This window comes from Nerophis lumbriciformis, linkage group LG06 (genome assembly GCF_033978685.3).
Source record: "Nerophis lumbriciformis linkage group LG06, RoL_Nlum_v2.1, whole genome shotgun sequence".
In the NCBI taxonomy this organism is placed as follows: Eukaryota; Metazoa; Chordata; class Actinopteri; order Syngnathiformes; family Syngnathidae; genus Nerophis; species Nerophis lumbriciformis.
In genome coordinates this window covers 39,508,665-39,522,700 of record NC_084553.2, presented here as the reverse complement: position 1 = coordinate 39,522,700, position 14,036 = coordinate 39,508,665, and the positions used below count along the sequence as shown (strand labels likewise).

Below are 14,036 nucleotides of genomic sequence, written 5' to 3'. Positions count from 1 at the left end.
TCTTGCTTGTTCTGCCTTATTTACTGTCCGTGGGTTCGCAACATCACAACAATCGTTCCGCTTTGCAACACAATTAACTCAATACATTTACATTTTGCTCAGGAGATTTTACAATCACACATTTTCTAATAATATTTTATAACTCTGCATCATTAACTTATTTATTAATATTTATGTATTTATGACACATATTTAAAGCATGCAAACTCTCAGCAACAGCTACAGATTGATTGATTGAATATTGACCAAGTATTAGGGATATTGTTAATATAAGCGTTAACGCAAACAAACTATTTATAGTGGCGCCATGATTACAAGCGTGTGTGCCAATGTTTACATCATCGAGTGGTAACCTGCTTCCTTGCTAGTGGAAGGTTATTGTAGATCATAACCTTTGAGTTATGATCTTTTTTGTCATCCCCCACTTTGGACAAGGGGGAGTTTTCAAGCCCCACCTGCCCCCATCGCCCCAACAGAACGCTAATGCCAAGCTTAACATTTTCAAATTTATTGAACATCAAGTAACATCAAGTTGTATACATTCAAACTCAATAACATAACATAACATCAAGTTCATGCCTCTCACCTGGCTAGCAGAAGGATGAGGAAGTAATCCGACAAGTTGGTACACTCTGACAGTAAATTTACACCCAGAAATGGTGAGAATGAGTGAAAAGACGCTTGGTTCTACCCCCCTTTTCTTTACCAGTATTATGAGCCATTCTTCATCTAAACGGGGATATAACGAGATTCTATCAGTCAGCATCCTCGTGACAGCAGACATTGCACAGTAAGTGACGTTTTATCATGTTTGTTGGCTCTCATGAAGTCTGCAGTGAGTAGTAATCAGTAGGGGTGTGGGAAAAAATCGATTTGAATTCAAATCGCGATTCTCACGTTGTACCAGTATCGATTCTCATTTTTCAAAAATCTATTTTTTTATTTTATTTTTTTTATTAATCAATCCAAGAAAATAATACAAAGCAATACCATAACAATGCAATCCAATTCCAAAACCAAACCCGACCCAGCAACACTCAGAACAGCAATAAACAGAGCATTCGAGAGGACACACAAACATGACACAAAACAATCCAAAAGTAGTGAAACAAAAATGAATATTATCAACAACAGTATCAATATTAGTAACAATTTCAACATAGCAGTGATTAAAAATCCCTCATTGACATTATCATTAGACATTTATATAAAAAAAAAAAAAGAACAATAGTGTCACAGTGGCTTACACTTGCATCCCATCTCATAAGCTTGACAACACACTGTGTCCAATATTTTCACAAAGATAAAATAAGTCATATTTTTGGTTCATTTAATAGTTAAAACAAATTTACATTATTGCAATCAGTTGATAAAACATTTTCCTTTACAATTATAAAAGCTTTTTACACAAATCTACTACTCTGCTTGCATGTCAGCAGACTGGGGTAGATCCTGCTGAAATCCTACGTATTGAATGAATAGAGAATTGTTTTGAATCGGAAAAATATTGTTTTTGAATCGAGAATCGCGTTGAATCGAAAAAATCGATTTATAATCGAATCGTGGCCCCAAGAATCGATATTGAATCGAATCGTGGGACACCCAAAGATTCGCAGCCCTAGTAATCAGTGATGATAAAAAAAAAGTAAACATCGTGCATTTATTAAATTAATGTGACGTGTATGCTTCAAAATACTTAAACATTATAAATGTGCCCACTACTACATTACATATATAATTGCATCATGTATATAAAACATTAATCGAGGTGTTTGGCTGTTTTTTAAGTCTTTATTGGCAGAATAGAGCGACTTTTGTTCTCATTTATTTACTATTTAGAGTGCATAAAAAAGAAAAACATATGTGTTGTCTTACATAAAGACTGTAAATGATAGGCAAAATTCAAAAAAATGCAGTTCTCCTTTAATAATGCCATTTCTTATTTGCATGAGTGAATTGTATGATTGTATTGACATGTTGCACACATTTTATTGTGTTAATGTAAGTAGTGCTTCTGTTAGTATAAACGTGCTTGTGCAATTGTACAGAAGTCTGTTGTTTGACTGCGTGTGGTCATGTTAGTAGTGTACGAGCGTGCGCGCGCGTGTTTATCACATGAGCAGAGTTCATGTGACTAGTCACGTGACCGAATGTCCTAAATGGCAGCAGTGACTTGAGTGGGTGACAGTTTCGATTTAGTTTGCAGTCCTGACAGTCCGGGGAGCCTCAAGGAGCCGAAGGAGTCACTTCAACAGCTGACAAAGTAGACGCAGGTAATTCTTATTGTCTTCCTTTTCACCTGCAAACTTCGAAGACGACCACTTAGCCGCTAGCTAAACCTGCTGCCACGCTTCGCTAAAGTAGCAAAACAAGAACTAGCATTGATGGTTAATTTAGCCGAGGCACTTTTGGAAGTATTTTAAAGGATTGTGGAAATATTCGCGACAGGTTGAGTATTCTTGGTGGGGCTGGTGAATGTTTTGTTCAAGTGGGGTGTGACAAATCCATATCATTCGTGATAGTGGAGAAGAAACGTGATTATGCACATCCGGTATGGACACGAGAAGACAGCAGGCCGGTTTAAGCAAAGAGATAATGTCAAATGTCAATTAAAACTTAATGTAAAATGACTCCAAAAGGTGAACACAATGTAGACTATATGTGACTTTTTGTTTGTATAAAGTAATAAAATGAGAATATTCAATTAAAAAGTACCACTGATAGTCACACGCACACACTAGGTGTGGTGAAATTATCCTCTGCATTTGACCCATCCCCTTGTTCCACCCCGTGGGAGGTGAGGGGAACAGTGAGCCGCAGCAGTGGCCGCGCTCGTGAATCATTGTGGTGATTTAACCCCCAATTCCAACCCTTGATGCTGAGTGCCAAGCAGGGAGGTAATGGGTCCCATTTTTATAGTCTTTGGTATGACTCGGCCGGGGTTTGAACTCACAACCTACCAATCTCAGGGCGGACATTCTAACCACAAGGCCACTGAGCAGGTTAAATTCAATTTGGTTTCACGGTAGCAAGACAAAAGTAATAAAAGAACATACAGTAAACCAGTGGTTCTCAAACTTTTTTTGTCATCCCCCACTTTGGCCAAGGGGGAGTTTTCAAGCCCCACCTGCCCCCATCACCCCAACAGAACGCTAATGCCAAGCTTAACATTTTCAAATTTATTGAACATCAAGTAACATCAAGTTGTATACATTCAAACTCAATAACATAACATAACATCAAGTTCAATAATAAATAAAATAACTGTGCAGCTGTGGTATAACTTGCATCAAGTTCAATAATAAATAAAATAACTAAGCATGACTGACACCAGGTCTATTGCAGCGGGGAGAATGAGCTGCTCAGCAATTGTGTGAGGTGTCATGTACTGTTTTGTCATGTCCGAGCCACCGTAGCATGTGTTCAGTGTGTGACGTCACGGGAGGGAGAGAGAGTTTGGACTCTCGAAGTTGTTAATAAACGGGAGCGATCCGAGGCATTGAGTTGAAACGTGTTGCCTGATTATTATTAAATTAAGACACCTAAATAAGCACATAGGTGAAACCGAGGACATAACATGTGTTTTTTTGCATTGTGCAATTCTGTATGCAACTCTATATGAAGCCATTTGAGCGTTACTGTTTACTGATGTAGCTTTTACCATGCGCTTCTCCTGTTGACGGTACTCTGTCAGTTTTCTTTGAAATAAATCAAGTGGCTTATTGACGTGATTGGGGTGTGTGGTCTCGAGGTGTCTCTTTAATTTGTTGGGTCTCATGCTGTCTGCTGCTAGCGCTTTTAGACACAGAACACACAGGGGTCTCTCCTCTGCCTCCACCACCACTGCCGTGAATCCAAGAGCAAGATACCCTTCATCATATTTTCTTTTCGGTTGGCTTTATGGTTGATTAGGCCCGTCAGATTTTTGTTTTTCTGCAGGCTCTGGCTCTGGCTCTGGCTCGACGACCTTTGAGGTGCCAGTCACAAATGTATCCATTTTGTGTAATTGTGGTCCACACATTAGCCTGCTACCCATCCGCGCGAAAGTTTGATCCGCTTAGCCCCGCCCCCATTAGTTACTGTTGCTATGTCTGTCAAACTTTCGCTCCTACCGAAAAATTTAAAGCCTACAGGAAAAATAAGTAATTTACATTTATTTATATAGCGGATTCCACAGACAGAATCACAAAGTGATTTACAGTGTGTATAGAAAATGAAAGCATAGTAAAAAAAAAAAATCTAAGTATATAATTTAAAAAAAAATAATTAAAGTGAAATGTCCTCCCGTTCCTCGCGCCCCACCTGTCATGTCTCTATTCCCCACCAGTGGGGCGCGCCCCACACTTTGAGAAACGCTGCAGTAAACCGTGTAAACCACAATATCAAAATTTCAAGCTGTTGTGTTCATAACTATATTCAAAAAATACATACTTGAAATTGGCACGGCAGTGGTAACTGTACTTAACTGTACATTACTAAATAAGTATTATATATGCAGATGAGAATGGCAACTGTACTTTGGTAAATAAATACTGATTATGCAAAAGTAAATGGCTGAACATTCCGAAAGCTACACTAAAATGAAAAATATGACTCTTCATGACCAAATACATACTAATATGTGCAGATGCTAATTGGTCTTGGTTATTTTTACTTAATTGTATTTCAGTGTTTCGAATGATTACTATGAGTTAATGTATTTAATTTCACTATGATTAGATGTATTTTGTTTTCTGTTTAGGTGTTTTCTTGTTTTTGTTTCATTTAGGCGCTTTAGGAATAAACCATGTTTTCGTGTACATTAGTTTAGACATTAGTTTTTTTCCATTCACACTCACTACATTCAGCCCTGGCCCTTTGATATTCTTTCGGTGAAACGTTTGATTTGAAAACCGTTTTTCAATGTATTGACAACCTTCTACTACAATAGCCTTGATAGTATTTACTTCATAATGTAATGTTGCAATCACACCTGTGTGTATGTATGTGTATGTGTATATATATATATATATATATATGTGTGTGTGTGTGTGTGTGTGTGTGTGTGTGTGTGTGTGTGTGTGTGTGTGTGTGTGTGTGTGTGTGTGTGTGTGTGTGTGTGTGTGTGTGTGTGTGTGTGTGTGTGTGTGTGTGTGTGTGTGTGTGTGTGTGTGTGTGTGTGTGTGTGTGTGTGTGTGTGTGTGTGTGTGTGTGTGTGTGTGTGTGTATATATATATATATATATGTGTGTGTGTGTGTGTGTGTGTGTGTGTGTGTATATATATATATATATATATATATACACACATACACATATATATATATATATATATATATATATATATATATATATATATATATATGTGTGTGTATATGAGTATATGTTAATTAAAGTACACATTTTTACATTTTTGTGTTTACAGCAACGCAACCATAATTATGTGTATGGTTATGCAACTTTCAAAGTTTGCCTCAGTAATCTGACAAGGAACGAGGAAAGAGATTTGTCTTAGGCTATGTCCAGTTGGCTACACATGAGCGAAAAATTATAAAAACACATTCGGTGTTAAAGCGATCCATAACAGTCTCTGGCCACACCAAAACACATTCACTGGATGTCATGTAATGAAAAGCCGCTACAGCTAACTAGGTGGTATTATAACGCATCAATATAGTGATATATTAGATCTTTCAAAAAACAGCGCACGCTATTGTGGAGCCCAGGAAACAACATGAATGTTTTTTTTTACCAATTCACACATCTTAAAAGGTCTCAGTTTTTAAGAAAATAAGTATACGTTTACATGTGGATAATAGGCCAAAATGGATAGAAAAGCATACGTTTTTAAAGTATCGATGTTTGTGTGGACATGGCCTCAGTCAAGGAGAAAAAAGCTAGCGGATTTGTTGACATTTAAAGGCAAGATGAAACCTGCATAATTGAATCTGATTGTTCGCCACAAAAATGTCAAGCTGCTTACATTGTTTAATTGTCCTTATGTCACTTCTTGGTCAATTCCCAGATACTAAATAACATGGCTTTGTATTTCCTGCCCTACTTATTGATTCAAATACAAAACATCTTGGTAACAACTATTTGCATACAGAGGTAATCAGATAAGGCTACGCTAAGAAGTAGGTGAATGTGTTAGGAGGCAAAGGTCTGATTTCAAATAACTTGACCCAGGTTTCCGTTTTGTCTCACTGGTTGGAAAGATGCATGGTTGATTAATGTCTGACTCACGCTGCTACGTTGCGCACACTGGCCCACTCTAGGTTTTAAAAGCTGATTTAGGTCACAACCATGTTGCTTTTGGATTTTCACTATGAGCTCATTTTGAAGAAGTGCTATACATATACTTCCCCACAATCACATTCAAGTCATTGCTTGCGGTGTTGTTGACATTTTTTCAAAAACAAGTGGTTGCACATGCACAGGTAGCAACTTGTAGTGATGTGAACAAGTTTTAGTGAGCTACAAGTCATAAGAATGCAGGGGAGTGGTACGTTTTTATTTCCCCATCTACTTTTCATGGATTATGAATCCATTATCATCAACCATGTGGTATCAAGCTACTTAGAAATGGATGGAGACAACTGCAACATGATTCTAGATTCACTTCCCTGTCTTACCATGACAGCTTTTAAACACTTCCTGATTTTGATTCACTGTAACGTTGCTTGCTTCGGACTTGCAGTTTGTACTGTTTGTTCTTGTATTAAGTGAATATGGCATTGTTAGTCTTCCATAATGTTTGTGCTTGCAGTGGTTTTGATGGACCACTGCCCCCATTTTCCAAAGCACAGGGCCTGCATCACTTCATCAGCATTTCTAGTGACTCATTTTCCCTGAAGTGCACTTAAAATTGTACTGCACTTTCCCATCTCATTAGATTGCGTAGGTCTACATAATGTTATGGATGGTGATTTTGTGCTGAAGTGTGGTCCGGTTACACTTAAGGGAACAGACTTACTGTTTATAAATGAGCTGCATGTTGAAGTGTGCTGACAAAGTGTGTTTACTTTCTGGAGGGCACTTTGTGACACATGACAGGACAAAAGAGTGGCGTTTAGTTGGCTGTGAGACGTTTTTTGTGTGTCCTATTAACAAAAAAAAACCTACTGTCTTTTTGTTTGTCATCTCAGGCAATATGTCGCGAGCAGCCCTCCTCTTCTTGGCTGCCACCTTGTCGGTGAGCACGGCCAAACCCCACCTCCACCCACTGTCCGCTGAGATGGTGGACTACATCAACAAAATTAACACTACCTGGAAGGTGAGCTTTTTGTTTCTTTTTGCGCTGTCATCTATTCTTTGGTTGTCCCTAACGTCTGCATTACATCTTCTGCTCGTCTGCTGCAGGCTGCTCGCAACTTCCCTAATGTTGACTACAGCTATGTTAAGAAACTGTGTGGAACTATGCTCAAGGGACCCAAACTTCCTGTCATGTGAGTTTTGCTAGTATAACTCCAGGAAGTGACCGTTGAGTGTCAAGTTGTGATCAGGTCAATTTTGACCTCGCCTTTATTTTCTCTTCTGTGCAGGGTTCAATATGCTGGGGGTGTGAAGCTGCCTAAGGATTTTGACTCCAGGCTACAGTGGCCTGACTGTCCAACACTGAAGGAGATCAGAGATCAGGGCTCATGTGGCTCCTGCTGGGTGAGGAATGAAAAAGAAAAGTTGATCTGGGGGGGGGGGTTGGTGGTAGCCTTGCTTGTTCAATATTCAATGCAAAACTTGTTTGGGTCCCTAATAAAAAGGTTAATTTGTTCAACCTTGGCCCGCAGCTTTGTTCAGTTTTAAATTTTGGCCCACTCTGTATTTGAGTTTGACACCCTTGGTATACATGTTCTAGCAAGTGTCTGTATTGGCAACCAGAACTCCTTTTAGAAAAACATAGCTACATTTATGTGGCCAAAATACCCATTATGTTGATTTTATGTAGAATACCAGCGCAATGCTTTGATGGTATAATATCTCAACATCGATGGCACTAAATATTATAAGTGAAGGAATTATTAACGCAATCGAATGTATTGTGCAGTGGTATTTATGGATCTATCAAAAGCAATTGTTACAATGAAGCGACAAAGCCTAATTAACCATTTAGAAAGATTCTACATTCGGGGTGGGGGGTTGAACTGTTTGGAATAATGTAATAGATATTAAATAAGTATTATGAATAAATTGTAGTGTGGAATATTTGAGGTTGGTTAATTACACCCTTGAATAGGTCAATAAGTCATGACAACATGGATTTTGATAGTGTGAACAAATAGACAAAAAACGATTATTTTTACACAGCCTACTGAGCTGGAATGAGAGAGAAAGCAGGCAGGACTTGGTTGAGTTTATCAAGTTCACACAAGTCTTTTATATACCGTATTTTTCGGAGTATAAGTCGCACCGCAGTATAAGTCGCACCTGCCGAAAATGCATAACAAAGAAGGAAAAAAACATATATAAATCGCACTGAAACTATGAAAAAAACTGCGACTTATAGTCCGAAAAATACGGTATAGATCTGCCAGTGTATGTACTGTACATAACTGCTCAACATCATTTTCATTGCATTTCAGTGGTTTAATAGCAGTTTAACTCATCAAAACTCTGACAAATGTACATCATGGTTTTCTGGCGTTATCTAGTGGTTAAAGGGTGCAATTACACAAAACAATATTTTCTTGTTTTTCAAGCACTAAGAATGAGATTAATTCTGTTTTCATGGAAAAAGCATAGTATGGTACCAGGATTACAGTCTGTTTAAAAAAATATAATTTATAATAGGAGCCATTGTGGTCAAAGTAGTTCTTAAAAGAAAGTGTGTATACTTAATGTTTATATCTTATTTCTATCCAATTTTATGAAAAATAAACTGGCAAAAACTCCCTGGCAAAATATCAGACTGCTAATCTTCAAAGTGAACAATCATATCACATAAGGAACACATGTAAAGCCTGTTTTGGGCCCTACTTACACTAGCGTTACACAGCTTGAAGTTTGCTATATCGCTGTCAAATTTAACGCAATGTTTTATACAACATGATTGTGCCCCCATAGTCAATTGCATTGTTTTTCACCAAATTATTGCGTATTTACAAACTTACTGTCATGACCCTCCCAGTCATGTCCTGTGTTGGTTTATTTCACATAACAGTTACCCGTTTTCATTGCTACACTCAGACTTTCTTGTTGTTCGTCGTTGGCGACCCTTTGAATTCCAGTTAGCTTCATGCTAGGTTAATGCCCTGTATGTTTTTGTGCCTTGTACTGGAATTAAACAATAATTCTTACCTGCAAGCTGCTTTCTGTCGTCCTTTGCATCCTAAGAGACGCAACCTTTGCAGACATGCGACCAAATTGTAACGCTTACACAGTAAATATTGATAAAAGTCTTCGAAAAGAAAAAAAAAACGAGCGACAGCGCATAACTTTTTCAAAAAGGGGTAAAAAAATGATTGCTATATGACGCAATCTCGGGAATAACGCAATTTTATTTTATTTAATGTATCCCAACGACCGCGTTATATAACATTTAACTAAAAAAAATAAAACATTTATATTTATATATATATATATATGTATATATATATATATATATATGTATATATATATATATATATATATATATATATATGTATGTATATATATATATATATATATATATGTATATAAAATATTAAATTTTTGTCAAATCTGTTCTGTCTAGCCACTTTAGTAAATGTTTGGGTAGAATTTCATCAAACAAAAAATAAAGATTAATAAAATAAATATAAAATTATATAGAAATGTATCAGTCGTTTATCTATTTCATGGAGAAATGTAGTTAATCATACAACTGGCACCCAATGTTATTAAAGAAGTATTGATTTTGAATCGAGAATCGATTCTGAATCGTATCGTTACCCCCAAGAATCGAACTGAATCGTGTGGTGCCCAAATATTCATAGCCCTACAATATACCATACGACATACCGTGACCGCTGCGTGATACAAATTTGGTCTAACAATTGTCTGGTGTGACTTAATTGAATACTTAACTACAAAAAATCTTAGATCTTTATTGTTCTCACCAAAAAAAATAAATGTGACATTTAATCGCATAGTTACAATATGTTGTTAAAAGTTTTGTAATCGTGTGTGTTTCTGTTTGCAGGCCTTTGGCGCTGCAGAGGCTATATCTGACCGAGTGTGCATCCACAGCAATGCAAAGGTCAGCGTTGAGATCTCCGCAGAGGACCTGCTAACCTGCTGCGAGGGTTGTGGCATGGGGTGAGAGCCCAGCAGCAGTTTCTCTAATCTGTCCCAACAGCTCTCTCTAGACAGCAGTAACCTGCAGTAGCTGTTGAGTAATACAGGTCCATTACAAAAACTTCACCTGCTACATATACAATACTCTTTTGGATTTCTACGTGTAGAATTTTGGAGTGTTTAATCCGCATGTGCGGAAATTAGAGCCCTGTCAAATTATTTAAACTACAAATGTATTTTAGATGTAATGGTGGCTACCCTTCAGCTGCCTGGGACTTCTGGACCCAAGATGGACTGGTCTCTGGTGGGCTGTATAATTCCCACATTGGTAAGTTACAAACTCACCGCCGTCCTAAGGCGCAAGTGAATCTACAAGCTTAGCACTTGTCTTCCTGTCCGTAGGTTGCCGTCCTTACACAATAGCGCCTTGTGAACACCACGTGAATGGTACAAGACCTCCCTGCTCCGGGGAAGGTGGAGAAACACCCAAGTGCGTCCTCAAGTGTGAATCTGGATACTCCCCGACCTACGCCATGGACAAGCATTTTGGTAACAGAAAGAGTTCATGTCCGAAACTTGATTATGGGAAAGAGTTGAAGCATACAGCACATATTTTTCATATGTTTCAGGCAAAACATCGTACAGCGTGCTGTCAGATGAGGAGCAGATTAAATCTGAGGTATTCAAAAACGGCCCAGTAGAAGGAGCCTTCACCGTGTATGAAGACTTTGTTCTATACAAGTCTGGTAAGCATAGATGCACACTGCATTTGATGAAGTCGCTAAAGAAAACATTTGTTGACTATTTTTTGTTCTTGTCTGCAGGGGTGTACCAGCATGTGTCTGGGTCCATGCTGGGCGGACATGCCATCAAGATACTTGGCTGGGGGGAGGAGGATGGCGTACCCTATTGGCTCTGTGCCAACTCCTGGAACGTTGACTGGGGTCATAATGGTGAGAAAATACAAATTATACCTCCTACTCTTGGACTTTAATCTGAACTCGTTCATGATCCCACTAATCTGATTCACTCATTTTTTAGGATTCTTTAAAATCCTGCGTGGATCAAATCATTGTGGCATTGAGTCTGAGATTGTGGCAGGCATCCCCAAATAGAACCAAAGGTAACACCACACTCTAAAATAATATACTGATTAACCTACCAGAATAACATTTAATCGTTTTGAAATCTGTTAAAGGAGCTGTTTGCAACTTGTTGGAATTTACATTTATTTAAAGCAAAATTATAACACGAACCCCACCGTCTATCTTATGTTACCATTAGTGTTTTAACATAACTTTTTTTTTTTAATTATTTTTCACAATTACTATTTATTTTTTTGAATAGAAATTGCTCGTCGGTCCAAGGAATTTGTCTGGCTTGTCTATACTCACACACAAGGAGTGCATGCACCTAACCAAAAGCAATTTGCAGTGATGTTGTTCTTACGATAGTCTACACATTCAGTGATAGCTAACATTAGCTAGCCAAATCGCTATCATTGACTAAAAACACACAAAGCTAATGGCATGTTACATATAGCCATTGTTTAGGTCAATGTATAACAAAAGCTGTAACTGGGTGGGATGTATTGCTTAAAAATATTTTAAAGTTGGCGCCCTCGAGGCATCCTTGTAAAGTTTGCAAACAGCCCATTTAAAGGGGAACTGAACTTTTTTTTGGAACTTTGCCTATTGTTCACAATCATTGTAAGAGACAAGAAGACAAAGGGTTTTATTTTGTTTTTGCATTCTAACATGTAAAAATCGGCCTTTTGATGGCTATCAATGCAGCTTATGGGAGCAATCAATTCTGCCACTAAATCACTTTTGAAATTTGAATTTGAAAATTGTCAACAATACTTCAGTAACCTGTATAATAACCAAAATGTAGCAACATTATTGTAAGAGCGAACACTGAGGAACTATTTTTCTAGTTTACTAACACATCGGCGTGCTTCGGTATTAGCCCTAGAAGCTAACTACGGCAAGAGATAAGCTAGCTTCTACGTCAGCACGGAACGCTTTTGAGTTTGTAATGCACAACACTGCAATAAGACACCAATCTGTACTGACTGAGAAACATGAACAATCCTATTACAGTATCTGTAAAGTATTAGTCCACATTTCATGTTTTGTTTGTACACAGCGAGCCAGACAGCCTATGCTGTCTGTCATGATACACGCATGACGTGCTGCGTGTATCACCGTCATTATAAAGTGTGACTCACTCGATGGACAGTTGTCTGTCTGAACAAGCTGGCGAGGGACATTTTTTCCGGTTAATTATTGGTAAGCACTCAATATATGTCGAAACTAGCTTGGCTTCAAATGTCCTATTTTGCAGCTTCGAGTCACTTTCACCTCACTCTTTCAGGTTCCGTCTGCTCCAACCTCTCACTCTTCCTTTGTACTAGCTTCTAGAAGAAGTAGTTCATCCTCCCTATATTCATATTCAAAAAGATAATGTTGTGAATCCTCATTAGTCCAAAAATAGTTGTCTTTGTTGTTTGTTTCCAAATCTGCCATGATTAGAACACACTTGCGTGCACACACACATGCGCTGCTATGGAAACGGAAAGAAATGCACCGAATAATTAGTTCCGGCAATGATTAAAATGACCAAAATGCGGTAAATGTTGTACATATTACATATTGTTATGTAGGTGTCTGTTACTACATAACAGACACCTGTTATATGTGTGTCTATTATATATGCGTGTATACAAAACGTTGATTGAGGGATTTCAAGTTGTTTTAGAGGGCTTTGAATGCTATACAATAGTGACTCCCATTAGCTGTATCTTCCAAAAAACATATGTATTCTTTTCTCTCTGACTGTGAACGATAGGCAAAATTCCAAAATAGAAGTGCAGTTCCCCTTTAAGTCTCATAAATGTTTCTTTCATGTATGGATAAACTGAAGCCTTCTTTGTGTACCGGTAGGTTTTGACTGTTCTCATTCAACATGTACTCACTAGAGAGCGACACACCCCACCCCCTACACTGGAACTCACATTTTGTTGGCATCCCTGATTACCTTTCCTTTGGCAGCAGGAGCAAAAACATTAGTTTGCATTTTTAGGTGTCTCTTAGAATGTCTGCAACCACTGTATGTGCCTGAACACAAGCGTGTTCTTTTTGTAAAAGTGTGTCTAATGTGAAGTTTGCACAAGTGGACAGTCACAAATGTGCTTTTCATGTTTGACTTTTCCATTAGCTTGCGTCTCAAGTTGTATCGATATGGATATGTAACTGCCAGTTTCATGGTTCAATGTCATTTTTGGGATGTATTCTCTGTATCTGGCATGCTAATGATTTTAAATGTTATCATGAGAGTAATTATATGTATTTTAATAAGGAGTAAAATGAAAAGTTGCATGTTTTTCTCATCTGCCTGAATTGAACAAACTATTGGCATACACATGTTAGCTCTGGAATAAAAGTGTTTGGATCTGATTGTGAATTTGTCGTTATTGCATCTTTATTATTTATTTTAATAATGGAACTGGGGGATGCAGCTTCAACCTCTTCATTCATTATTAACCACAGTGCCTTGTGTAACACTAGTCTGACAGGCACACCCATTTCTGCACTGAAGCAAAACCCAACATTTCTCTCAAACGTTGACATGAATGATAACGTTTTGGTCTTTCTAAGGGGGGCTTACATAATTCATTGTTCATACATGTCAGAAAACTTGCATATTATGCCTCTGAAAAGCACTCTAATTGCACTGCACGAAGAATACATTCACACACATTTGGGATGTAGTTATTTACATTTCTCTTCTACATGTAGAGTTACAT

The 14,036-nt window shown here is 37.8% G+C and overlaps 1 protein-coding gene across 1 annotated transcript; it reads left to right on the top strand.

Moving 5' to 3' along the window:
* The first annotated feature begins 2,111 nt into the window (after positions 1–2,111).
* On the top strand, positions 2,112–13,686 carry ctsba (cathepsin Ba). The gene is made up of 11 exons (XM_061964301.1): positions 2,112–2,273; positions 7,126–7,253; positions 7,340–7,425; positions 7,522–7,636; positions 10,134–10,249; positions 10,471–10,556; positions 10,631–10,777; positions 10,858–10,974; positions 11,053–11,181; positions 11,270–11,351; positions 13,174–13,686. Exons 2-10 carry the CDS (start codon positions 7,131–7,133, stop codon positions 11,341–11,343), a joined length of 993 nt encoding a protein of 330 aa, XP_061820285.1. The 5' UTR covers positions 2,112–2,273; positions 7,126–7,130; the 3' UTR covers positions 11,344–11,351; positions 13,174–13,686.
* Positions 13,687–14,036: the final 350 nt, after the last annotated feature.